The 27,991-nt window shown below is 38.3% G+C and overlaps 1 protein-coding gene across 2 annotated transcripts in view; it reads left to right on the forward strand.

Annotated features, from left to right (window-relative positions):
- The first annotated feature begins 1,389 nt into the window (after nt 1–1,389).
- The window catches only part of LOC139947980 (retinoic acid receptor RXR-alpha-B-like), a 42,564-nt gene continuing 15,962 nt past the window's right edge, over nt 1,390–27,991 (forward strand). For both annotated transcript variants that reach the window (XM_071945917.1, XM_071945918.1), the window contains exons 1-3: nt 1,390–1,551; nt 22,180–22,563; nt 23,786–23,965. In XM_071945917.1, the coding sequence (XP_071802018.1) occupies nt 1,530–1,551; nt 22,180–22,563; nt 23,786–23,965 (586 nt within the window). In that variant the 5' untranslated portion in view covers nt 1,390–1,529. The remainder of the gene's footprint in view (nt 1,552–22,179; nt 22,564–23,785; nt 23,966–27,991) is intronic.

Below are 27,991 nucleotides of genomic sequence, written 5' to 3' on the forward strand. Positions count from 1 at the left end.
TCTCAAAAACGCCACCTTAGAAAAGAAATGTTCACACTATTTTGATTGTGTATTATTTATAAAGGATGCAAGCAATCAAACAGTTCCAAAACCCGTTACTGTTATACTACTTATAAGATTCTTTATAAAAGAAGCTCTTGCTCGCTTACAAATAACGGGCGGGGACTGAATGGTGCTGTCAGTCAGCCGATGCCTTGTGTGCTCTGTGATACTCTATTGTGGGAGGGATTGGACAATGGACGGGGTGGATTGACCCCAAATAAAAGCAACAATTGTTATTAGACTTCAATCCCATGATGTAGTCGTTACTCACTATACGCAAGAGGTTTCCATTGAAGTACAAGGACCCCAAACACCAGTTCCGGTACACCTTTAACAAAGATGTGATATCATATAAAGTAATTATTGGACCTTTATTAATCTTCAGTTTTTTTTCTTTCTTGGTATTTCTAGGGCTGTTGTAGCAAAGCTATAATTAGTATAGCCCAGAATATTATGCACCGTCTTTTGTTTTCTTGACCTTGTCGAGATATTCGGGCCACAGTATCAACACAACAGGGCCCATTTTTATATACAAAATTTGCGATTTTTAAAAAGAAAAACACTGCTTGAAAAATTTAATTGCTAAGCACAAGTTTGATGGGCACCAGTCAACAAACAAGCTAAGTAATTTTGGCAGGTAATCTGTCCTTTTTGCTTAGAAGTTGTGCTGACAGGCTTTTTGAAATTGGGCCCTGGTTTCCTGCCTAATAAAATTAATGGCAGATTTTAAAAGCCTTTTTCTTGGGCTCAATATTGATGGGTTGTTGATACATTATTTATTTGAAGTGTTTATTATTATGAAACGGGTCGAATTATTTTTTTACATTTTATGCTACAAAACATATTTCTCATCACAGCGTGCATTACATGAAGCTTTAATTGCCTCAAGGCCATAGCATCAATGTTTGACGGTATGCCAACAGAAACATAATAATATAATTTCCTTTTTAATAAACACCATGACACCATTGATGCAAAATGCAGGGAGGGTACAAAAATAAGTAGGCCTATGGATTTTTAATTTTTAATTTTTAATAATAGCCCAATTATAACTCATAACGTCATCTCTACGAAAACAAATTCTTTCAAACTTCAATAATAGTCATTATGTATATCAAATTGCCAAAAAGACGTGTCACCTTTAGAAAAGATTAGGTCTAAAGAAAATCATTCTATTATAATCGCCTAGCAATTTTGAACACACTGCGCTGCACAAAATACTCTACTCTATGCTGTGTTCATTTTTTTGCAATGCCTTTTATTACGGAACCAGACTTGACCTATTTTTAGACCAACATAACAAATAAGCTTATCGAGTCCGTGGCCAGACGTGTTAGACTGGCGCGGTTGACGCGACCTGGGACGAGAATGTGAAATTTGCTGTGGAGAATTTGTCAGTGTATTTGCTCTATTTTCCGGCAGGCTGACGCAGCATCGATTGGAATTACATAGTAGACTACGGGAGAGGTCCAGGAAAAGCATCCAAAATGGACAACATGTCCAATATTGGTGAGTAGAAGTGTTTTATTGTTGATGAAATGTGGTGAAGTTGGATGGAAATTCTACGTTACGGTTTTATGCCTATTCGTGTGTGCTATGCAGGCGTGTGAGAGAGCATTGCATCGGCGATTGCATGACGGCGGGGTCATGTGAGGTAACGCAATTAGCATTGCCGATTCCACACGTACGTTTCTCACTCCATTTCTACAAACTTGTGCCGTAGAAAATCTCGGTAATTTCGACTTTGGGCTGGTTTCATACCCATTCAGAATGATATTCTGGTAGTAGATGAAACTAACAATCTAATGTTTGAGGTATTGTGGAGAAAATGACGTGCCAAATGGTGACTTTCGACTGACGAAAATGTGTCCTTAATTGAACCTTAATTTGACCCCTAAAAATTACCACATTAATACTGTGTATAGTGTACACACATCCGAGTTGGGCTCAATGAATCACAGTACATTGACATTGGGGTGCAAGTTTTGTGTGTCTGTGAACAGAACTGAACTCGTTATTAATAAGTTTGTTAGCATGACATTTTGAATGTGTTGTTTTAAAAATTAGCCTAATGATGGGATTGAATTTGAAATGTCAGTTGCAGACTTTTTTTACATTAAAAAGTCCAGGCTGCTGGTCTTGTTCTGTTGCGCATGAAAATGAAATTGAATAGAATAATTAATGCTTTTAAAAAATGTATTGATCGGTGTAGTGGATAACTTTCCGTATGGCGCCACCACTTTTTCACTAATTTTTACAAAAAGGGACATCTCATTGACGTAAATTAGATACTATATAAATTATTTCATATCGAATGAAAATGTGGTGGCGCCATACGGAAACATTTTATAGGAGTAGGAAGTTTTTAGCAGTCCATGGTGCAAGTTAAGAAATGGCAATTTCACCAGTTATTGGAGTTGATAAGAACTCCGAACTCTCGGCCAGGCTAGTGAGTGTTGATCTAATAGGTGAACCCTACCTGACAACCTAAACCAAATTCAATCATTATTTGTTCAAACTAAACTGTGCAAAAAGGTTTTTCAAAGTAATAAATATGTTTTACTGATGATATACATGTAGTCAACAGTTTTCCCCCGCATGTTACTCGTAGGAAAGTGAGGATGAATTAGACGTTAAAAAATTTAAATAGTTTACAGTGGCTGGGAACATCTGCAATTCTGATCATTCGCAGTGAGTTGATATGTCATGCTGGATTAACGAAAGTCTGAAGCGATGTCTTATTCTTGGTATGAATAAAGCTAGGGAAACCGGTTTACATCGGCTAAAGTGCTATTTCATATGCACGATCTGTGGCTGGTACTCCCTTTTATCTTGCTTATTTTTGAAAATTTTAAAGGAACGTTACAGAATTGGTAAGAAACAAAAATCCTGAAGATCACAGATTAACATAAAACTTACACGGTCTAATGATGACAATAGTAGAAAACTTCCCTGGAAATATTTCTGTCTGAAATGTCATATTTGTTGAGAAATAAATAATCTTATTTTGTGTTTGGAGTTTATCGCTCTGTGAGCGTTCCAATCATTTTTCCTTTTGCATCGATGTCATGCAAAAATGTGAATCTGTTTTCACTATTTTCTAGGGACCCAGATGGTCGATCGATCTCAAACTTCTACAGGTTTGTCAGCTTATATATCTGGTGTATTGTATAAAGTGCTTACACTGCCAGCAATTGTTTTGTCAGCAAAACCAATTCTGTAATGTTCATTTAAGCAATGTTTTCTTTAAAAGCAGCTACATGTAGCTGTATGAAATTGGGCCAAGCTTAATAGAGCTGCTTCATCACAAAAAGTAGCTCAGCTAAACATAATTATGCTTACCAGAATAGGGTTACCATCCAAAATACCCAGACACATACAAATTGTGACGTAGTATTAAACCTGCTCATTGCTGCAAAGTATAGTTTTGTTTATAGCAATATTGTCTGCTTAATAAGCATAACATTGAACCCTAAGGTAAGGATGTCCAATCATGGTTCCACCAGGCCTGTACAGAAAGGGAAAGGGCACCAAGGCATTTTCTCCTCATGGTAAAGGGCACTCTATGAGGAAAATGTAAATTTCTACTGAAAGTGAAAGCATTTCAAGGGCACCAAGGCAATGACCAAGTGGCATGGAGGCAATCACCTTCGTTGCATCCCTAAGGTATCATCAGGCCTGTGGTACCATCACAGTGATACTATGTTTAAGTCTGCCAGTAAACACAAAATTAGTCTACAGTCATAACAATACTGTGATGGTAAGCATATTTTGACAAGCATTTAACCTCTAGTACTTGACATGCGTGAAGGACACCTACTCTGACTGACTAGCTGACCTGTGTAATAAATGACCAATCACCTTGCATTCCATGCTGTAACTCTTTCTTGTCTGTAGTTTTCCCCTGACCTGGTCAAACATGGCCGTTAAAATCAAGACATATGGCTGGTTGACTTTTTATTACTTCAGAAAAATATTTACGTACATAGAGGATGTCAACAGTATTTTATTTTCATGCTGGTACAATTCAAACTCGACCACCCCCAACCTACTTGCTTTATCCTGTCACAAACATTTACTAAATGTATTTTGAATTTGTAATTTTTGACTGTCCCCTGAAAGCTTTTAAGTGTGTTTACATACAATGTGTCCCACCCCATTCCATTACAAAAATAAATACATAAGTAACAAGAATACAAAATAAATTCTGTATAATTGACATTCGCTCGTTAGTTAGTTTAAACAGTTGAGAATTGTAAACTTGTGCATGAATGAACATTATTACGTGTGTCGTGGCCGAGTGGATAAGAGCATGGTATTTGTATTTCTGATCAGCAGAGTTTGGGTTTGAGTGAGTCGTGACACTTGTGTTCTTGATTAACTGCATATTGGGCCACAGCATCTTGTAAACCATTGCAAGATCTTATACTTCATAACAAGTGTATCTCCACAAACATATAATAATGTTCGAGCGCCATGAGCGTCACTGAGTGATGGATTTGAGCCCATACAAGGAGCCACTAATATTTATTATTATTAAATTCAAGCCCATACAATTGTTAGCAAGCACTTCTTTGGCGATACCATGATATTATCGAATATCGCGATACCAATTTGGAAACGATTTCAATATCAGATCGATTTGGTTTTAATCGAAATATCGACATATCGCAATATATCGCGATATATGTCGATTAAGTATCACAATATCACGATGTATTGCCTAGCTGAGACATCTTGCACCCCATAGGTTTGGAGTAAAACCAGAAGAATAGGTCATTAAAACACAGGCTCTTATGCTATAACTGTCTCTTCTACAACTTTCACTGGGAGTTTGAAGACTGATGATGTCATATTTAAATCTTCGCGATTATATCAAATATCGCGATATATTGTTGGCAATATCGTGATTAAAATAAATCGATATTGATGTTTACAGTAAGGGGATACACATACAGAGTTGATAGCCATCTGCAGCGTATCTCTTGTAAAATGTACGACCATGGCCCAGTTTTTTTATACACACTTGTAAATAAATTGCAGAAAAAAAACCTTGGGTAATTTACTTTTTTTTGCGACTGGTTCTTTGTTAAATTTTGCTGCGACATGTAAAAGCAAAAGGACGGAAAGAGGTACTATATATAAGTAAATTTTATTTGATTGTTAATGCAGGATTGGAGATAATTCAGTTTACAAAAGCAATAATGTAGCAGCTAAGCTGTCAGTTTAAACTTTTCATACCGCAAGAAGAGATTTTTTATGTTCAGTTTTCAGGGCTTGATCCTAACTTGGCACCTGCCTGCCCAGGGTAGATAAAATTCCTGTCGGGAAGATAAAGTTACAATCTTAAAAGTGACCCACCGAGGTTGGTGGGCCAGAAGTTGTTGTAGTAAACTTTGTTGTAGCTGTACGTAAACAGCCTGAAAATAATATATTGAGCTGTAATACTGGTGGTATAAAAAAAGCTTCATGGTTGTATGTTGCTGCTAAATGCATTTTATGTAGCGTATGTAGTTACGCCTGAGCTTGGTTCAGATGAAACTGTGTGGTTAACTGGGAGGCATGGAAGGTCATTTCATTTGTTATTTTTAGCCTGTCCCTCGGCCTAATAAAAGCTCAGTTACCTTGCAATGTTTATGTTTTCGCATGAATGCATTCTAACTGTATAATGTAGTCATCAACATATCACAGGTCCAGTAATTTTTTTATTTATTTTCTTATTGACTGTCTCATAAAAATCACAGCCATAAATCCTTAGGTGTAGACGTACTTTACTGTTGTGCCACTGAATCATTTTTTTCCTTCTTTTTTCTTTTCGATGTTTTATTTTTTTACACACAACACACACTGGCTGCTTCCTCGAGTTACATGTAAACATATCAAGCATTTGTCACAGAGGGCTAAGTTCATGTAATCCGTGAAAGTTGAACTTGGCTGGCTAGGCTACCCCTACCTGCATAATTTATGTCCCCAGGGTGGGTAATTTTCTTGGCGTCCAAGGTCTGCCCATGTGGCTGCGTGCCTGTATATTCTGGTTGACCACATGGCGCCGCCTGTCATCGACAAGTCACTAGCACTCTGCTGCCAAATAAAGAGAAACAGAACTTTGACGGGAAAACTTTGTATTGGCGCATGTTTGTGAACAGATCCAGGCCCGATACTTCACAGAGGCAGCGAAGGCGATTGCCCTCATGCCCCCTGTTTATTGTCTTAGTGCCCTTAAAATGCTATGCCAGTAGAAGTTCACAATTTCACAATGTAGGGTGTCCTTTACCTCTAAGAGAAAATGCCTTGGTGCCTGCCCTTGAAGCATGCCTGCTGATAATTTTTTTTTTCTTCCAACCTTTTGAAATGATTTTTAGATTTTATGCGTCATGGTTCTATTCTTGACAGTTTGGACTTTTGCCTGGTTTCAATTGTGTCGTAATAGTAAGACGGCAAGTTGAACAACAAGAATAGAAAGAAATACAAGAAGTGCTTTTGAAAACTTAACTGTTCAATTTGTTTTTCTAAAGAGTGGAACAACCATACGAGCTGAAAAGTTGGTATTTGTTGTTCGCTTTCAGGATAAAGCATTAGTGTGCATTAAAATAAATGTAGGCTGTGCTTAATTTTAGGCAGGAATCAATTTTTGACTCTACAAAGTGGCCGACCATGTTTGATCGCAAAGTAAAACCATACCATACCCAAATAACTTGGTGACATGTTTGTGTATTATATCCTACTGTTTCTAACCATGCCTTTACAGCGAAAGGTTTCAAAGGCTTTTCATAGACCAACTTGCCCGATCCAAGGCAACATGTCCCTTTAAGATTTTTAAGTTTCGGTACCTAGATGACAAATTTATTTATCAGGAAGCTTAGTTTGAAAGAACAATAAACCAATTGAAACTAATTGATTCTACTCTGCGACTGAAAGTGTTTTCCACAACAATGGAAAAGTGAGTCGGGGTTCATTCTTTCATCTGTTAACAATTTGTCACCATTGTATTTGTTTGAAAGAACAATAAACCTATTGAAACTAATTGATTCTACACTGCTACTGAAAGTGTTTTCTACAATTGAAAAGTGAGTCAGGGTTCATTCTTTCATCCTTCTGACAATTTTTCACCATTTGTATTTGTTTTGAGACACGAAGAAAGTGTACAATCAGCAGCTGATTTCACAACCCTTTATGCAGCTGCGTAAGTGTACTTGCGCAACGTTTATTTATCCATGCCTCCCTGGTCATTGCCTTGGTGCCCTTGAAATGCTATACAGTAGAAAACTAAAATTTCCTCATGGAATACCCATTTCAAGTAGAGAAAATGCCTTGGTGCCCTTGCCCTTTAAAACAAAGAAGCGTTACACGTCTGTAATATTCAAAGAGTCTGATCATTCATGGAAATTGTTTGCCTACTGTACTTATTTTTGGCTTGTATAATGTATACAATTGCATTTTTATTTGATTTTGTTTGAGCTACAGTGCTTGTTCATCAGTCATTTAGTACGACTTAACTCCCACACATGATATCTGGTGAATATATAAATTTTATAAATAAATAGCCAGATTTTTCCTGAATTTTCCTTGCTTCACAATTACAGTTTTATCAATATGTTTATTATGTTTAAGTTTTTTTTTGTACTAGTGGCCATAAAAAAAAATAAAAAAATTACTGTTTACTTTACTTGTTAAGACTGCATAAATTTTGCATAGATACACGCCCTCACACGTTCAAAAACTCTGCAAATTCAAGCCTTCACAAAATGTAAACAACTGCTGTGCTTAGAAATAGCAGTAGATTAATATGTTAATTCCCGAATTTCCCATTAGAAGTTATTATTTTGGATGCTGCAGGGTGTTTACATCTTCATTTGATGACATCGTCCTCTAAACAAAATGACTAAATAAATATATAGTGCTTGACCCCCAGAGCTGAAATGGTGTCACACAAAATTGACCTGGGAGTGACATTGCTTGGCTGGTCCTGCATAACTGACCCAATTACATACAGCCCCAGTGATATTGCAGTCAGTGTATGTTAATGACTATTGCACTTGGACTATTTTCATATGAAGGTACGGAATGTACTTACGCAGTGACTGGGATGACCTCCTCAGTCTAAAGTGCCATTCACATGGCAGCAATTTAACTGGGGTCGCTTGCTTTAATTAAAGCATGGTTGTAATATAGCAATGTGCGACAAGATTTTGCAAGAGAACTTGGACAGTAGAAACAAGTGCTTTCCTTTCACATGAGGTAAATTTTGTAAAATTTTACGATCATGCTACAATTTAGCAATGGGCCCCTAGCTAACCTGCTTCAAAGGCACTGGACACCTATAATGGTAATTGTATAAGACCAGTGTTCTCACTTGTTGTAGCCATGGAGGTTCCTTCATGGTGTACCCCAACGTATAAAACCTGCAAGGCCTACATTGTACATGTAGTTCCCAAAAGATGCGAAGAACATAGACATAAAATGTTTATGTACATCATTTATAATACATGGTATCTGATTAAGGCCTACATGTACATGTACATGAAATATGTTATGTATCGCAGGCCCGTATGCTTTGTTTTTACAAGGGCAAGAGCACCAAGGCATTTTCTCTTTGGCAAAGGCACACCCTAGGAGGAAATTGTAAATTCCTACTGGAGCATTTCAAGGGCACCAAGGCAATGGCAAGTGGCAACGGAGGCAATCGCCTCCGTTGCCTCCGTGAAGTATCAGGCCTGGTATCGTAAAGGCCTACTGGGTAGAGGGAGGACAAAATGTATTCTCTGCTTCTCGCATCCTTTGGGAATGTAGGCCTCGCATTTTATATTACCCACACTGCCTTTTTTTATATCCGTAGTTCATAATGCTGTTAATTCACATTCAAATTTTAAGTCTATTTGCACTTTGCAATAGTGTTGTGTCAACCAGGTGAGTAAACCATCAAACAAACTGCCTAAATTTGGTAAAGTGTACCATGTTCAGTGGTACTGGCACAATGTACAGTACAGGTCTTTAGTTACAATACAGTGAGTCATTTATTCAGATCGGGTTCACCGTAAAGGGGTGCACTGGTCCATTTTGAAACTTGAAAGGTTACAATCTTTGCGGTCCAATGCCTCTCTTAGAATGTAAATAAATGCGTTTTTATGAAAAGTACATTGCTGCCTTTATTGTTCTGACTATTTTTTAGAACTCATTTTCAAAAATGAACAAAGATTTATAAGAGAGACAAAAAACGTTTTTATGAAAAGTACATTGCTGCCTTTATTGTTCTGACTATTTTTAGAACTTGTTTTGAAAAATGAACAAAGATTTATAAGAGAGACAAAAAACGTTAACGCTCTTCAGAAAATGTGATGGTCTTTGAACAACACTCATTTTTGATTCGCTTGAGCTCACATATTGTCTAGTTGTTTTGGTGGAACAGATCCACTTTTGAAACGTAGTTTCGTAAGGCTAAGAAATGTAGAAAAGTTGTCTGAACTGTTGACTATTTTTAGAAATCATTATGAAAACGAAAAGTTTTAAAATTCCCTCAGGGAAAGTGATTTATAAAAGGGACAAAAAACCATTATTGTTATTCAGAACAACTTTTTGAGGGTATTTGGTCAACACTCATTTTTGGTTCGCTTGAACTGTCCAGTTTTTGGTGGAACAAATTCACATTGGATCGGTAGTTTTATAAATTCTTGACCCTTGGACCAAGGTTTCAGCTGGATTTGGTAAAATCAAAAGGGTTTCCACATTTGCTGGAAAGTTCAAAACTGGGTGTCTAAAACGTTCACTTACAATACATTAAAGACACTGGACACTATTGGTAATTGTCAAATTCATAAAATAACAAACCTGTGAAAATTTGAGCTCAATCAGTCATCGAAGTTAAGAGATAATAATTAAAGAAAAAAACACCCTTGTCACATGGAGTTGTGTGCTTTTGATGCTTGATTTCGAGATAAGACCTCAAATTCTAAATCTGAGTTCTCAAAATCAAAGTCGTGGAAAATGACTTCTTTCTTGAAAACTAACCACTTCAGAGCGAGCCGTTTCTCACTATGTTTTATACTACCAACCTCTCCCCATTACTCGTTACCAAGTAAGGTTTTATGCCAATAATTGTTTTAAGTAATTACCAATAGTGTCCACTGCCTTTAACATGCAAATGACTGATAAAACGGCGTGTCCAAATTTAAAACGGGGTGTCCAGAAGACACCCAGGCACCCATAGCTAACCCTCTGGCTCATATCCTCCCTGCACCCCCTCCCCGTTTGTTTTGCTTCAAAATCCTTCATAACGTAAATTTTGTAAAAACTGTCAACTTTGATGAGATCAGTTTGCCTGGCATGTTGCCAAGAATGAGTGGTTATCCCACCGCTGCTGCCGTATTTATGTAGGATGTTCAAGTCTAAATCTTTCAAATCTTGAGTGAAGCTACAGAGTCATAGGTTTTGTAAGCATTTGTAGAGTAAAGTGCTATTCACACGAACAGCAATTTAACAGTGGTCCCTTGCTTATTTGTAGCATGGTTGTAAAATGGTTGCAATTGTTTGACACGATTTTACAATTGAGACCTTGGACAGTTCACAAACTGTTCTTTAACAAGAGGTACATTTTGTGAAAGTGTATAACCACGCTACAATTTAGCAAGGGACCCTTGCTAAATAGCTCTCGTGTGAAAGTGATTGTTGTTGAATTGTAGGTGTTTTTTTGGAATCAGAGCAAGACCCCAAACACCTGTTTTTTTCTATTCATTACCATACAGTGTTACTGCACTTTGTTGACCTTCATTTGGGTTGGACCTGTGGACCTCTGAGGGAAGGCACAGGTGAAGGGTTTATTTGCATACATGGTTATGATAGGATCATGCCGCATGATTATCAATTATCTCGGACTTCTTGGTATTTAAATAAATCTGTTTTAAAATGTACATAAATTTATTTTTGTATACAGCAAGATATCGTATTACACCCACAATGGATGTTTGGACATGTTCCGACATCATGTACATGTACATGTATGTTCCTACACTGCTTTCTGGATATTGTTTTATTCCTTATCTTAATCCTAATCCTTACCCTATATATACACTGCAGACTGCGTATAAAACCACGGCAGCCACATCAGCTGTGGTGCCCTGTGCCTTTGCCGTGGTGCCCTTCTCAAGGTTTTAGTACATTTTTCTCATACACTATGACTAAGTGGAAGAAGCCCTTCAGAGGAAAATTTCTGAGCCCCTTTAAGGATGAAATTCAACAAGGCCTGCAGCATGGTTCATACTTCCTGCCAAATTTTGACGAAATGAATAATTCTCATCTGTTTAAATGTTCTCATCGCTGCGAAAGCAGTCTTGTGATGTCAACATTTGTATTGCATTCGCATTGGCAAGAAGTATGATCGGGCTTGATGCTGTACCGTATTTCTAACCTTAGAGTGTAGATCAGAAGGGGTTAACGGAATAAAAGGTTGCCTGAAGTCAGAAAATAGGATTGTCTAGTCTCAGAATATTAATAGTTGTCGCAACTTACATTACGTTCGGGTGTCAGAATATACATGAGGGGTGACAGAATATACATTGAGGCTGTCAGAACATACATCAGGGGTGTCAGAACATACATAGGAGGTGTCGGACCATCTAGAGTGGTCAACTGCAGTAAGGCACACTATCTGTGCATGTTTTGGCTAAGCTGTTGTTAAATAAATGTTATGATTGCAGTTGGGCTTCCCAACTACCTAGCCTGATGATGTAACACCTGAAAGATAACCTGTCACCCACTAACCTCAAATTGACTTATTAGTAATTCACAATGTCCATTGAAAAGGAGTAGGGCGCCCTCGCGCAGAGGTCAAAAGGAGTCTGCTCATTACTGGGCAACCCTAAATGTATCTTGCAAATCCAGGGTTCTCTTGAAATCAATTCAAATAATTTGAGTGAGAAATTACTTCTTTCTCAAAAACAACGTTACTTCAGAGGGAGATGGAGGTTTCACAATGTTTTATACTATCAACAGCTCTCCATTGCTCGTTACCAAGTAAGTTTTGATGCTAATAATTATTTTGAGTAATTACCAATAGTATCCCGTGCCTTTAACTACTTGCCCGGGCCTAATGGTCACTGTATCTAGGAAGGAGAGTTGTGATTACGATCACCAGAGAGTGTGTGTTATTTTGATAACTCTGTGAACAATTTCCCCTGATTTAGATGTTAGGAAGACAACAAGGAAACTCTCTGAGTTCAGTGGTGTGTGCCAGTAACCACCTCGGGAGGAGCTTCTGGCCATTATCAGCTTGCTCATATCCTGCACCTGGCTTGTCAAAACAAACTGTCGAAACAAACAAATACATACTTTGTGCAATAGAAAGGGAAATCATCGCTAGAGTTTCCCGTCTCATATTCAATTGCTTTGAAATGATATCATCGGTTTTCCATAACTTTTAAAGGAAGAGCTAACTACATTGTACATGGCCCATCTGATTTTTCATTCTAGTTGGGCAATTGGTTTCACTAATGGCTTAATACACAGGCCTGTAAAGAGCAAGGGCACCAAGGCGTTTTCTTCATGGAACAGGGCACCCTATGAAGAAATTGTAAACATTTCTACAATACATTGTAGCATTTCAAGGGCACCAAGACAATACCAGCAAACCAGGGGGCATGGAGACAGTCGCCTATAGTGCCTCCGTGAATTATCAGGCCTGATGTTCATACTCTGTAACTTCACTGTTCAGTGTACAATGCTAAAACCACAAGCCGAAGAGCCGAGGTAGGCCTAATGGATGCCTTTCTGAGAAAGAGAAGAGGGGTAGGGCGTTGACCTTAAAAACTAAGGTCGTCTCACTACAGGCATTTAAGGGTTTTTGATACCTTTTGTATATCAAGTGTTTGGCCATGACGTTAATCCTTACTCACTGTGAATGAAAATTTCTACCTCCATGATGTAATAAAAGTTACCTGTGTAGAAGTTTCAGCTTCATAAGTCATCAAGTTTTTGAGGGAAAAAAAAGTGAAAGTCACAGAGCAAAGTTTTCTGGAGAGTCGTGTGAATCAATTGTACATGTGGTCTTGGTGCCCCTTCAAAAGTTTCTTACAGCCTTCGAGATTTTGTAATGGAAGTGCCCTTTGCAAAATGGAAGTGACCTTGCCCTTTTCAAATGTGAAATTCCAGGCCTGTGTACCTAGATATTTCCAAAGACAAATGGGATCAACATTCTCTTAGTGGTGTTAAAAAAAAACTTAAAGGCAGTGGACACTATTGGTAACTACTCAGAATAATTATTAGCATAAAACCTTTCTTTGTGACGAGTAATGGGGAGAGGTTGGTGGTATAAAACATTGTGAGAAACGACTCCCTCTGAAGTGCCATAGTTTTCAAGAAAGAACTAATTTTCCACGAATTTGATTTCGAGACCTCAGATTTAGAACTTGAGGTCTCGAAATCAACCATCCAAACGCACACAACTTTGTGTGACAAGGGTGTTTTTTTCTCTCATTATTATCTCGAAGTTCGATGACCGATTGAGCTCAAATTTTCACAGGTTTGTTATTTTATGCATATGTTGAGATACACCAAGAGAGAAGACTGGTCTTTGACAATTACCAATGTCCACTGCCTTTAAGACACTAAACTGTGAAGACAGATTGCATTTTGATACTGTGTCTTCAACTGGTCTACATTGTAGTAACAGTTTTGAGAAAGAAGCCTTCTAAGTCTTTTCAACATTAACCTTAAAATTCAAGCGCTGGGCACACACACAACAGGATTAATGGTAAAAGGAAAAAAGGCATTTCCCAGCACACTTCAAAATTAAACAAAATTTATCGAAATTACCTCACCATACGACGTGTACATCCTTGACAAATTGATTTGTCATTTATTTTCACTGTTCGTGTGGTTTTTTTAATCCATGAGGGAGAAATTATTTTTATGCAAAACAGAAAACTGCCGTAGGCAAGTTGACCTCAAAACATGCCAAATATTATGCTGCAGCTCCCTGCTGGTTCTACAACAACATGATATAGAGTATGACATTTACATACTGCAGTGTACATGATGCAATAGGATAATATTGAAAGATGTTTTCAATTAAAGGCAGTGGACACGATTGGTAATCTACTCAAAAAAATTATTAGCATAAAACCTTACTTGGTAAGGAGTAATGGGGAGCTGTTGATAATAAAGACATTGTGAGAAAGGCCTTCCCCTGAAGTAACATAGTTTTCCAAGAATTTGATTTTGAGACGTCAGATTTAGAATCGAGGTCTCGAAATCAAGCATATGAAAGCGTACAACTTTGTGTGACAAGGGTGTTTTTCTTTTATTAATATCTCACATTTTTGACGACCAATTGAGCTCAAATTTTCACAGGTTAGTCATTTTTATGCATACATATGTTGAGATACACCATGTGAGAAGATTGGTCTTTGACAATTACCAATAGTGTCCAGTGTCTTTAATACTCTATCGAAAGCTGTTCAGTAAGGTTTTGTTCTCATAAATTTTATAAGTGATGACCAAACGTATCCTATCCTTTAAGATTTTTAGGTACACTGTAGATACGTGTATGATGTATGAATGTAGCAACCTTTTCCTGGCAGTCCATCTGCCCATCTGTCATGTGTGTGTGGAGAGGAGGAGTGTTCTGTTTACAGCGCTGTAAGCCATCTATATTAAATAATCAATTTCCAAAAGTAAAACATGAGGAACATTAAAGATGTAGTGCCAGCATTTACATGCCTGATACTTCACAGAGGCAACAAAGGCAATTGCCTCCATGTCCCCTTGTCATTGCCTCGGTGCCCTCGAAATGGTCAAGTAATTTTGTTTCCCTCATAGGGTGTCCTTTACCGAGGAGGAAATGCCTTGGCGCCCTTGCCCTTTCTAAAAACGAAGCATTTAGGCCAGCATTTAAAACTTCCGTTCCAGTACACATGCTGTATCGTGGCCCAATTTCATTTAAGCTGTTTACCAGAAAGCAAATTTTGTTTGCCTGTACGAAAATTTTGTTTGCATACTGTGGCAGAAAAACTTGCACCAAAATGACCTTGACTTCATGAAGGCGAAAATGTAATTAATTTTTTAAGCAACCCAGACGATTTGACAGCGTATCATGTATCATGATTATGTTTGAGCTTTGATCATTAGTTGAGCGTTTTTTTTTCTTCTCGTGTTCGGTTGTACCGCCGTGGTGATGCGGTTGTTCCAACCATGAAGTATTTCAAACCCTGCGAACGTGCGTATTTTGTGCAGTGTACGTATTCCTAGCGGTAAATTTTTCGTTCCATAATTGGATACATTATGTCCCGAGCTGTGTCCCTGATTCCCTCATTAGGGTCGTTTCTCTCCAGTAATGTGGTCTACTAATTGAATACATAGAATGATGGGATAGCAGTATTCACATCCAATACATGGATACATCATTAGGCCCCCCCCCAAAAAAAAAACTTGTTATCGTCCCCACCCGCTTCCTTTTTTAAAGGCCACCTCCCCCCCTTTTTTTCTTTTTCTAAATTATTTTTATATAAAGGATCAACTTCAATTTTCGTTGAAACAAAAAATACAGAAAAAGACACAGAAAAATATTGTTAAACAGAAACTGGTTACCAACCCAAATTGCTTAAAATTTACGTCGTTGTGACCGGTGCTCATCATCATGTCGAGCGCCATCTAGAAGCTCGAGCCTGCCCAGTGATTTTTCTCCGGATGTTCCGGTCCAGCATGCTCCACCCGTTTAAAGCGTAGCGTAGAAATTTGCAAAGCGTTATTTTGCTGCTTAACAGCTTTATGAAACTGGGCCATGGTAAAAGTCTGCTGCCACCTACACACAAGAAGTCCCCCATGCTACATAATGTACATTGACAAAAACATTTGCAGCTGCCAGGAAATAACAATTTAATAAATAAACCATCTGAAAATAGCAACAAATCTTTCGTTAGCTAAGAAGAAGCGCCACAGCGTATAGTTTTACATAATACTGAAAATGCTAAAAATAAATAGTAATTAACTATCTGTAAATAGTACCAAAATCATAAAAAATATGTACTCACAATGTTAGCCTCTATCCTGTTTTAAAAATAATCTGTTGTTTTTCCTTGCTCTTTTTTCTCTTTTTCATAGTTTCAGATGAAACTGGAATGTTAAAAATATATGATTTTTTTTTATAGAAAAATTACTTGTATGCCTTGGCGTCGTTGGTGGTTGTTTCATTCTTATTCATGAAAAATTGCACAATGTAAACAACAAGTTATAAAGTCTTAGTTTAATTGAATTGAAAATTGTGTTTATTGCTGGTTGCAAACTGCTTACCAACTAATGGTATAGGCCCCTACATGTAAATGCAAACAATAAAATAAGTGACTCTGCTAAGTTCAAAGCTTCGGGTCACTAACTATTTTGTGAATTGAACTGAATTGGGATTGTTAAGTTTAACCATTTGTACATGTAGTTTTTATTTTGTCTACATAGTACATTTAGAAGACATCCAGATTTATACTCTATGAGAGTTGTACTAGTAAGCTAATCCTCCAATCAGATTTGCAGAAACGGAATGGTGATATAAACCTACATATTGCACGGCGAATATCACTACCTGCGTCTTGTGTGTTCAATGTTACGTTTCAAGTTTGCTTTGGCCTCGTTGTAGACGGGACGCAATTAGCGCTATATTTGTCCGTATTCCACTCGCGCTTGTGTGATAACTTATAGTATTAAAGGCAGTGGACACTATTGGTAATTACTCAAAATAATTATTAGCATAAAACCTTACTTGGTGACGAGTAATGGGGAGAGGTTGATGGTATAAAACATTGTGAGAACTGCTCCCTCGGAACAGCCATAGTTTTCGAGAAAGAAGTAATTTTCCACGAATTTGATTTTGAGACCTCGGATTTAGAATTTGAGGTCTCGAAATCAACCATCCAACTGCACACAAATTCGTGTAACAAGGGTGTTTTTTCTTTCATTATTATCTTGCAACTTCGACCACCAATTGAGCTCAAATTTTCACAGGTTTGTTATTTTAAGCACATGTTGAGCTTCACCAAATGAGAAGACTGGTCTTTGACAATAACCATTAGTGTCCAGTGTCTTTAGGTAAATGAATGCCATGAAGTCTGTCTGTTTGAAATACTCATCTTATAAAAATACCTACATGTACATGGTCTGCATAAAAGTAATCAGATCGCAGAGAAAGTTTGATGAACTGACATTTAAAGAGCACACTACGACGCATCGGTGATCTTTCATGAAGTACTGGCATAAAAACAACCCTTAAAGGCAGTGGACACTATTGGTAATTACTCAAAACAATTATTAGCATAAAACCTTACTTGGTAACGAGTAATGGGGAGAGGTTGATAGTGTAAGCCATTGTGAAAAACGGTTCCCTCTGAAGTAACGTACATTGTAGTTTTCGAGAAAGAAGTAATTTTCCACGAGTTTGATTTTGAGACCTCAAATTTAGAATTTGAGGTCTCGAAATCAAGCATCTGAAAGCACACAATTTCCTGTGACAAGGGTGTTTTTTCTTTCATTATTGTCTCTCAACTTCGACGACCGATTTAGCTCAAATTTTCACAAGTTTGTTATTTTATGCATCTGTTGAGATACACTGAGTGAGAAGACTGGTCTTTGACAATTACCAATAGTGTCCACTGTCTTTAAGTTTTCAACATTATTTGAGAAGCAGATTTGTTTGTCTTCTAACCAGGATTTGAATTGGCCTTTGTTGGAAACAAATTTGTTCAAAATTAATATTTTGTTAAGCAAATATTTTTGTTTTGTTTTTCAATAAGTGTCATTCAGAGTAATTCACCTTCCAAAAGAAAAGAAAAAAGCAATGGTTTAAAAATTACAAGCATCCAAAAACAGCAATTTTATTTGACTCTCCTACATGTATAACAAAATCCTAAGTGATTAAACCCAGGGTAAAATGATTTCCTTATGAGCTCCAAATATATTTCTGATTTTTTTTCAAATTCATTTTAATAAATAATAACCCTGCTTATTAAATGTTGTTGTGCAATGACGTTATTTTTTTTACGTACAGTACAGTAAAAACTTCACCACAAATACAAACTGCAACCTTTGCTCATCATAATAGATTCCGAATAATATTTTATCTCAACTTGATCAAGAACATGTGTTAAATACATTGCCGAGTTAGGAGTAAACATATTACAGCCCCTGTCCATTGAGTCAGGGTATAATTCCTGCACTACTGCACACTCACGCATGCTCGCTCGCTCACTCGCGGTGTACGTACGCTGCGGCAGAGATAAACCCGTACATGTGGAACATTTCTTTTAATGGAGTGTGTGGGTTTGCATACAGCATTGAGAAAAGAAAAATGCACAGCGCTTGAAATTCTCCACACAACAGCTCTACAACGTCAGTGCACAGTCATAGGTACGACACACACACACAAACAGAGCCAGCACTGTCTGGACTGTCTATATTGCATTACAAAGGTCACGGTCAGGTCAGCTTTGTGTCTATTTACATGGGGGCCTCGCTGCTTTGCCTGCCTGCGTGCGCTCAGGCTAACGGTAGCCATTTTGTCTGTCGTTGTATTTGGGTTCATTCAGAGGGAGTGTTTTTGTTCGTAGAGTGCGTGGGTTTGTTTGGGTATTCTACTTGGCTAGTATTTGGCGATTGTTTTTTATCATGTATTTGAAACAGGTGTATGGGGTTTAAATGTTGGGATATATATAAGAGAGTGGAAAGCAATTAATGTGGAAAATTCTACATGTTTAGTTGCTGGGAACGATTTCATCCAGCACTTTATTTAATTGAACAAGTTTTGTGCAGCTAGAATGGTAATATCGAGTACATGTAGCAAATGACGACTTTTGAAAATCGTCCTGACACATTTTGCTCTGCTACACAAGGGAAAGGGGCATCTGTAAATTTATTTTTGCGGTACTTAAATATGATATGAAAAATAATAATTTTCTGGAAACGGTTTTTCATTTCTTTTATGAGCATGTCCATCGGGCACCCAGTTGAGAATAATAAACTAAAATAAAAGTATTTTTTATTTTAATAATAATAAAAAGAGTAATCTAATCAATTTATATAGTGCTTTTTACAAATTTTATACAGAGTGCTTTAGAAAACAGCAGAAAGAGAAGTACAAAACTACACATAAAGCAATCAATAACAAATTTTACTACTCCACAATTTTCAAAAGATGCAGGCATTCATTATAGATATGAAGAAACAGAACAAAATAAAATAATAGCTATTCATACCAAGCAATAAATCAAGTGTTTTGACTTGAGGTGATTATAATATTTTGTTTCGTTTTTGATCATAAATTTACATGCTGAGTTGATTCCAGCTGGAAAATGATCTGTTATGCCTTGAATCTTATTGAATTGTGGTGTTTAAAGGCAGTGGACACTATTGGTAATTACTCAAAATAGTTATCAGCATAAAACCTCACTTGGTAACGAGTAATGGGGAGAGGTTGATGGTATAAAACAATGTGAGAAACAGCTCCCTCTGAAGTGAAGTAGTTCTCAAGAAAGAAGTAATTTTCCACAAATTTGATGTCGAGACCTCAGATTTAGAATTTTGAGGCCTCGAAATCAAGCATCTGAAAGCACACAACTTCGTGTGACAAGGGTGTTTTTTTCTTTGATTATTATCTCGCAACTTTGATGACCGCTTGAGCTCAAATTTTCGTAGGTTTGTTACTGTATGCATACGTTGAGATACAGCAAGTGAAAAGACTGGTCTTTGATAATTACTAATAGTGTCCAGTGTCTTTAAGAGATTGAGAACTGAGCAATACAACATTCTGAATAAAGGGCTTCAGGGCGTTTTCACTCGTTCATTGTACATGTACATGTAGGGTAATTAAGGGGCACCAAGGCTTGGAGTCAATCACCTTTGTTGCCTCTGTGAAATAAAGGCTTGTCAACATTTTAGGCCTGGAATTTCATTTTTGAGAGCAAGGGGCACTTACTTTTTGAAAATCTTAATAAGGAAACTAACAATGTACTGTAGTATGCATACATATTGGGGCACCTGGGCAACCTTGGCTTCCGTATTTTCACAATTTGATTGTTCACACAATTTTCTTGTCAATAGTGAGACACCATATTTTCAAGAGCTTCTTCCATTTTTTTATCTTCAAAGATAATTTTCTTACACTGGTTCCATTTGATTGGAATTGTCTTCCTGTGCACATTCGCCAGGCTGGTTCTTTATACTGTTTCAAAGTCTCTGTTCAAAACTCATTTGTTTGAAGCTGCTTATTTGTAATCTGCTATCTTGTTTTGTTTCTTTCACTTATTGTACATGCTTAGAGGCTTTTGTATTAGGGGCTTTACAAATGTCTTTGTTATTATCATTATTGGCGTCTCTTGTGCTATCAAAGTTCCTTTCGCATGCAAGCACACTTTGTTGCCTTCAATCAAATTGCCTGGAAAAAAACATCTCTTGAGGCAAGGTTTTCGTTCAGGAGTTGTCCGAATATTTTTTGTCTGCGGCCGCTCCCAAAAGGCAAGGCCATACTTAGCTTTTCTTTTTTAGATTTTGTTTCCAAGGAATTCTCACAGGGTTCTTCAAGAAAAAAAAGCTGCGCAATGCAGTGAATATTTTATAAAGACCCCTGTAGTGGTCGATCTGTAAACATTTCATGTGACTTTGATATCTTTGTTCAGTCGCTCGTTTTCATTGTAACATCACTTCCTTTTTGCCTTGCAACAAATTTCAAAATAGACTTCAAAAGAAGAAATCCTTTTGTGCAGTTCTTCATTTCAAGCAACACAAGGAGGGCTATAAGCCGCTCTCCTTAAATTATTGAGGTGATCTCTTTGCACCCCCTTACATCTAAACTTCATAGCTTTAGTCACAAAAACAAGAGAGAGTCAGAAACAAGCAAGGGTAGGATTTCCTCTCCGTTCTCCCTGTAGAATTGTTTACATCCATGCTACAGTTTAGCAAGGGACCCTTGCTAAATGTATTCTGCGCTTGTGTGGAAGGCTTTTTAGTCAGAGATTCCAGGATATGTTTTCTTATAAAAAGGGTAGGATTTCCCCTCAGTCCCTGCAGAATTCAGTAAAAAACACCCAATTCTCCGCCTTTCTTATAATTTTAGTGATGCCACATGTTGCATCGCTCGCAGTTTAGTTCCCCCCCCCCCTCAAAAAAAAAAGGGAAATGTGTGGTTAGCCCTGGGATCCCTGGATGGCTGGTGCCCTGCAAGAGTGGAGGGAGAGTCATACAGACTAGGGGTCATCTGTAGGGCAGTTCCAGTACACTTCCTGTGTGGAAATAACCGGTGCCCCATCATTACACTCCCTCTGAGGGTTTTGAGGTTCTGTTTGGGCTGGTGCTGCAAAGTACATGTAGCTGCGGTGGTGTGTACAGTACACCCGCTGTGCGGTAGGCCCCACACTGTAATTAGGCCTGCAAATTCCACATGAAATAATGTGTAATGCTCTAAAAAATGTCTCAAGGTTGGTCATCAGACATGTTGTCAAAACATTTTGATGCTTCATTTGTATTGCCCTGCGGGAAAACTTTTTTTAAGGGGGGGAGGGTTTTGGGAGAGGGGTTATTTGCGAAGGTCAGGGACTTGTCAGACGGATGCATGGAAATGTGTTTAACAGAGTTAGGTTGGGTGCTGTGGAGTGGGGTTGGGGTTATTTCCTGTGTATTCTGTTAGGAAGTCAAAAGGGGAAAGGTTAATGTACTGTGCACGTAAACATTCTCACATTCATGTAGTATGAGTACTATTTGGTTGCACATGAGGGCAATATTCATGTGTGTGAAATACAGGCCTTAAAATAACCCACGGCACCCGCAGCAGATGCTGTGGTGCCCTGTGCTTTTGCTGCGGTGCCCTTGCAAAGTTCGCCAAGCAGGCATGATTCTTCCTACATGTACATGCACTTTAGTCTGTTTTGTGTGCCTTTGGAAAAATTGTACAAATTGTGCTTAAATAGCCTGAAATGTCTATTATAGCCTATAAACCATGCATGAAGATCAGCCCTTGTAAAAGATAAAATGTATTCCTATTTGTTTTCCAAGAACAAAAATATCATGTCTGATCTGCTGCCACTAGTATGATATATTATCAAGAAATTTAGGTGGTCATAATTTTATACAAAAGTAAATTTATGTTTTTTTTATTTTATCTTGTTGACTTTGCAGATTCGATAAACTCCATCACGTCCATCCAGTCGCCCACCAGTACGATGGGCTCACCCCCGCCGATGTCGAACAATCGCAACATGGGTTCCCCTCCACTCATAACGTCCCCGTCGCTCGTACACGGCGGCATGATGCACCCACAAGCCATGCAGTCGCCGACCCTCAGCAGTATGGGATCGGTGTCATCGGTCTCGTCACAGGAGGACATCAAGCCCATGATCGGGCCCTCCGGTATCCCAACCCACCCCATGTCACAGTCCATGATGTCACATATGTCATTGTCACCGTCGTCACTGCTCAACCAAGGGGCGCATTCGCCGCTGGGCATGCCCGGGTCGTCAATGAATAAAGGAATTTGTGCTGTGTGCGGAGACAGAGCATCCGGTAAGAAGGAATACAATGTGTCAATAGACCTCACAAAATGCAAACAGCGCCCTTACTGAATGATAATTATAATTAATTCATAATACAAGGTCTTATATATAGCGCATTTCACAATTAACATCTCAATGCTCTTTTCATTAGTGTTCTGGTCATTGGGCCAATAACATTCCTTTTAAAATCTCAGCTCCCTGGGGAATATGACAGCCTGAGCTAGTGGCTTTTTCATACACAATTTCAACCTCTACCCTCGCAGGTACACGTTTACTTTGTACCTCTGGGTGAAGAGAAGCAATTGTAGTATTTGCATCTTGCTCAAGGACACAAGTGTCACGACCGGGATTCGAACCCACACTCTAATTATTTAAAGCCATTGGACACTTTCGGTAAACAGTATTGTCCAAGGCCCACACTTCGTGTATCACAACTTACATAAAATAACAAACCTGTGAAAATTTAGGCTCAATCGGTCATCGGAGTGGGGAGAAAATAATGGGAAAACCCACCCTTGTTTACACACGTTTCGCCGTGTCATGACATATGTTTAAAATAAATCTGTAAATCTCGATATCGAGAATTGATATTGTTTTAATGTTTTCTCAAAAAGTAAAGCATTTCATTGAATAATATTTCAGGAGAAGTCTTTCACCATTACCTTCTGTAAACCCTGTAAGTTATTTGTTAATCTGTGAACTTTTATTTTTTTCTGTTCCGAAAGTGTCCAATGGCTTTAACCACCAGAACATGAATTCCATGCTCTTAAAGGAACACGTTGGTCTTTGAAAAGCGTTTGTATTCGTTTTTTATAAAATGCATATGGGTAGAAAGATGTTGTAAAAGTAGAATACAATGATCCACGCAAACATGCCTCGAAATTGCGTGGTTTTCCTTTTACCTCGTCGACTAACACGTCGGCCATTTATGGGGGTCAAAATTTTGACTCCCATAAATGGCCGACCGTGTTAGTTCTCACAGTAGAAGGAAAACCACGCAATTTCGAGGCAAACTTGTGTGGATCATTGTATTCTACTTTTAAAACATCTTTCCAACCATATGCATTATATACAAAACGGTTACAAACGCTTTTGTTTTGACCAACTCGTCCGATCCAAGGCAACGTGTTCCTTTAACTACTCGGCCATGACACCCTACAATAATAAACCAATATTATTATTATTATTAAACTCTTGATCTACTTTAATCCCCTTGATCATGTCCCATACAGGTAAGCACTATGGAGTCTACAGCTGTGAGGGGTGTAAAGGGTTCTTCAAGAGGACCGTCAGGAAAGAACTGTCCTACTCCTGTCGAGATGACCGCAATTGTATTGTAGACAAACGCCAGAGAAATCGCTGCCAGTACTGCCGCTACCAGAAATGCATTGCCATGGGCATGAGGAGAGAAGGTAAGGAAGACAAAATGTGTTTATTTGTAGAACTATAGACCTCTTGAATGTGATGTCACACGCTTAAAAGGCGCCCTCACTGGGTCAAAGAAGCGCCCTCACTGGGGTTGGACGATAGCTGGTCTTTGTGCGTAAAAATTACACCTGAGCTCAGCGTCCTTGTAGCGTTGTCGTGTTATGCAAGGAGTCTATATTTTATACCAAGGGTTCTCCCCAGATGCACAAGCACGGTAGCATATCAAGCCGATGCACGCAAAGTGCTCGCCGATTGCGCAAATGTTTGCCGATAAGCAAACAATATGAAGTAAAAATACTATCAAAATGATCAAGATAAAACCATTTTGAATACTCTAGATTCCACAGTGCGGCTTTTGAAACAAAGATAAAAACCAAGTACAAAATTTTGCGAAAACATTGTTTCAATTCAGCGTTGCTTCGGCCAAACAAAACAAATTTGATCTAGAGTGCCTAGAAAAAACCTGGGGAGAACCTTAATGCCCAATGTGATAAATTTGTTGATAGCACCCTGGCATGTCTCCACTGACTGTGTTGACATGTAGAGTAGCTTGAACATCTGACGTCACATTTCCAGGCTTGTGAATAACACCAGATACCTGCCTTGAGTGCCTGGCAAGATCCTGTCAGACGAACCTTTGACCTTGTATCTATTTCACATGGAGAATCGCAGTTAGTTCACACACATGTACATATTATTACATTCAATTACCAAATTACAGGCATGTACATATACAATCATTGTACAGGGTGCGACGACCGAAAGTGCAGCTGAAAGACATCATATTGGACCAATCAAAACACAGATATAGAAAGCTTTTGAATCACTTCATGTTAATACAACGAAATCAGTGTATCCATTAAAATCATTGGGTCTGTAAGACCAGCTGTCGATTTCACCAAACTCTTTCTAACTTAGGATTAATTTTAGGACTTAGGACGACTTCAGTTCAGTATCCAAAGACATAGGATGCATTGAACCCATTCTAAGTTAAGAGATAGGATTAATCCCAGCGTTTTGTGAAATCGGCTGCAGTACCTGTCTTTATAAAGATAGGGGATCAGTCTAGGTCCCGAGTTTCAGAAGATCTTCACTGATCTTCTCATTTCTTAGGACTTCGGCATCTTCAGTTCCGTATCTAAAGACGTAGGACGCATTAAACCCATTCTAAGTTAGGACGGGTTACTCGTCCTAACTCGAGATAGGATAATTCCCAGCGTTTTGTGGAATCGGCTGCAGTACCTGTCTTTATCCTTGCAGATAAAGACAGCAGGGAACCAGCCTAAGTCCCGAAGGAGCTTTTCAGAAGATCTTCACTGATCTTCTCATTTCTCCTTTTCCACCAATCATCACCTGGGCCCACTTTCATGGCGCTGCTTACTACTGAATTCTGCTCTTACAATCACCATTCTCTGCTTACTGTGCAAGCGCTAAATATATCTGCGCTAGCTGTGTAAGCGAAGAATGCCTAGTAACGAGGAGTATTCATGCGCATAAGCAAAAATTCAATGCTAACCTGTGAAATGTGCTTGACGTACATGTAAGTGTGAAATTCCCTGCTTTTGTAAGAGCCGATGGTACATGTAAGCAGAGCTGTGAGTTTGGGCCCAGCTTTGTTTAGGGTCTTGTGTGCACATTTATGTCTCTTTGAAGTCAGTATTTTTTCCATGGAGCAAAAATTTGCTTAGCATGAAATTTCTTCCTTGATAAAAACAGGTTACCAACCAAATTTCTTTTTGTTGCATATTGATTGTTACTGGTATTAAGCTGTTGTTTGCTTATCCTGAAAATCTCACAAAAATTTGGTTGGTAATGCTGTTTTTATCAAGGAAGTAACTTCATGCTAAGCACATTTTTGTGCTTACATGCTTTATTTGGCCCAGGTCTCTTTAAAGTTCACACAAGTCCTTTTTAACCTTGGAGTCAATTCAGTTCTCACCCCTTTGTTTGGTAGTTAGTACCAGGGAACGGTTAATAGTCTATGAGGCATTGCATATTGTGTTTGAAGATAAAATGAGGAACTCGTAGCCTTGACTGTCTTTGTATGGCTTTAGACTGACTCACTTGATAAGCAGCTTTTCTTGTAAGACGGGACATTCGCTGGATAAGAAGTACATTTAAGCCAGCTTAAGGTTCTGAAGACGTCTAAAGTTACAGAACAAATTCTCCGATTTTGGGACTGTACTAATTTGAGCTCACATTCAACATGAATGTTTAGGTTGCTTGGACTTTGCATTGAGTCATCCTGTGAAAACATTTGAAAATTTGGACTCAATTGGTTATCGAGGTTGCAAGAGAATAATGGAAGGAAAAACACCCTTGTTGCAAAAATTTTTGGCTTTCATAGGCATGCCTTAAATACTTGAGTGAGAAATAACCTGTCTCTAAAAAACTATGTTTCTGCAGAGGGTAAGCTTGCACCCCATAGGTTTGGAGTAAAACCAGAAGAATAGGTCATTAGAACACCTCTCTTATGCCATGACTGTCTCTTCTACAACTTTCACTTGGAGTTTGAAGACTGATGATGTCAAATTTCATTAATCGCGATTATATCGAATATCGCGATATATTGTCGGCGATATATCGTGGATAAAATAAAACGATATTGCCCAAGCTTAGAGGGAGCCTTTTCTCACAACAATTATTTTGAGTAATTACCAAAAGTGTCTCTAGAGTGCCTTTAAAGGCACTGTACACGTTTGGTAATTGTCAAAGACCAGTGTCCTCACTTGGTGTATCCCATCATAAGCATAAAATAATAAGCCTGTGGAAATTTGAGCTCAATTGGTCATCGGAGTTGCGAGAAAATGATGAAAGAAAAAACACCCTTGTTGGACCAATTTGTGTGCTTTCAGATAGGAATAAAGTCTTTTATTATTTTAGTGAGAAATTACCTCTTTCTCAAAAACTATGTTACTTTAGAGTGAGTCGTTTCTCACAATGTTTTATAGCTCCCCAATGCTCGTAACCAAGTCAGTTTGTAAGTTACTATTTGTTTTGAGTAATTACCAAACGTGTACCTTCCCTTTAAAGGATTCAACACTACGAGAAACCACCACCCCCACCTGATATTTGTCTGTTGAGATTAACTGGAATAAAACGTGACGATTTCAAAAAAAAAAAGAGAGTAGACATCCACAAAGTGATTACACTCATTACGCCCGCACTATCTAGTTACACCAGCTCACACTGTTGCAGTTCTATTTTTACGGCCCACTGCCCCCGTTTTTATGAATTTCATTCATGCGGAGTTCCAACTGGAACATCTATTCACACCCGCAACTAGGAAAAAATTCCTATTTTTAGAGAACATTCAGAGAGGTAAACATGGATCGCCATGGTGGAAAGTGCGTTCAGAGTTAAACACATTGCTATGGGTGCAGTAGGCTATTTTTAAATTCTCGGGATTTCGAAATGTGATGCATAGGGTGTCATACTGTAAGAGCCTTCACGTACTATACCGCTGTGTACATTTTTTCTTTCAATGGCCGACGTTAAGATGCAGAGGTTTGTTCCGGCGTTGAGCTCCTATAGTGCTCCCTAATTTCAGTGGCTGAAACTCTACCATCGGTTGTCAACATCGGGGGTTTTCCAATGCCAATATTTGGCATCCCTGACCCCAATCCGTGCGTGCACACTTGTGCAGCGTTTGTGTAAAAAAAAAAAAAATCCCCTGTTGATTTTGCATCTGTCAAAAATTGCAGTAGCCGTGTCGTGTGGTTTGGGTGTTGAGTCATCACTACCAAGACTGCGCCGTCTCTGATTTTTTTTTTTTTTGGTAGTGAAGATTTAAAATATTTCAGTGAAAGGGATAATTATTCCTTCCTTTAGTTTGGATTGTTATTTAAATCTTTTTTGGGAACATTGCATGGGTGGGTGCATGCGTTAGAGACAACCCAGTTATGTTTTAAAGGCACTGGACACTATTGGTAATTACTCAAAATAATTGTTAGGATATAAACTTACTAGGTAAAAAGCAATGGAGAGCTGCCATCTTGGTCACGAGAAAA

This window comes from Asterias amurensis, chromosome 15 (assembly GCF_032118995.1).
Source record: "Asterias amurensis chromosome 15, ASM3211899v1".
Taxonomy (NCBI): Eukaryota; Metazoa; Echinodermata; class Asteroidea; order Forcipulatida; family Asteriidae; genus Asterias; species Asterias amurensis.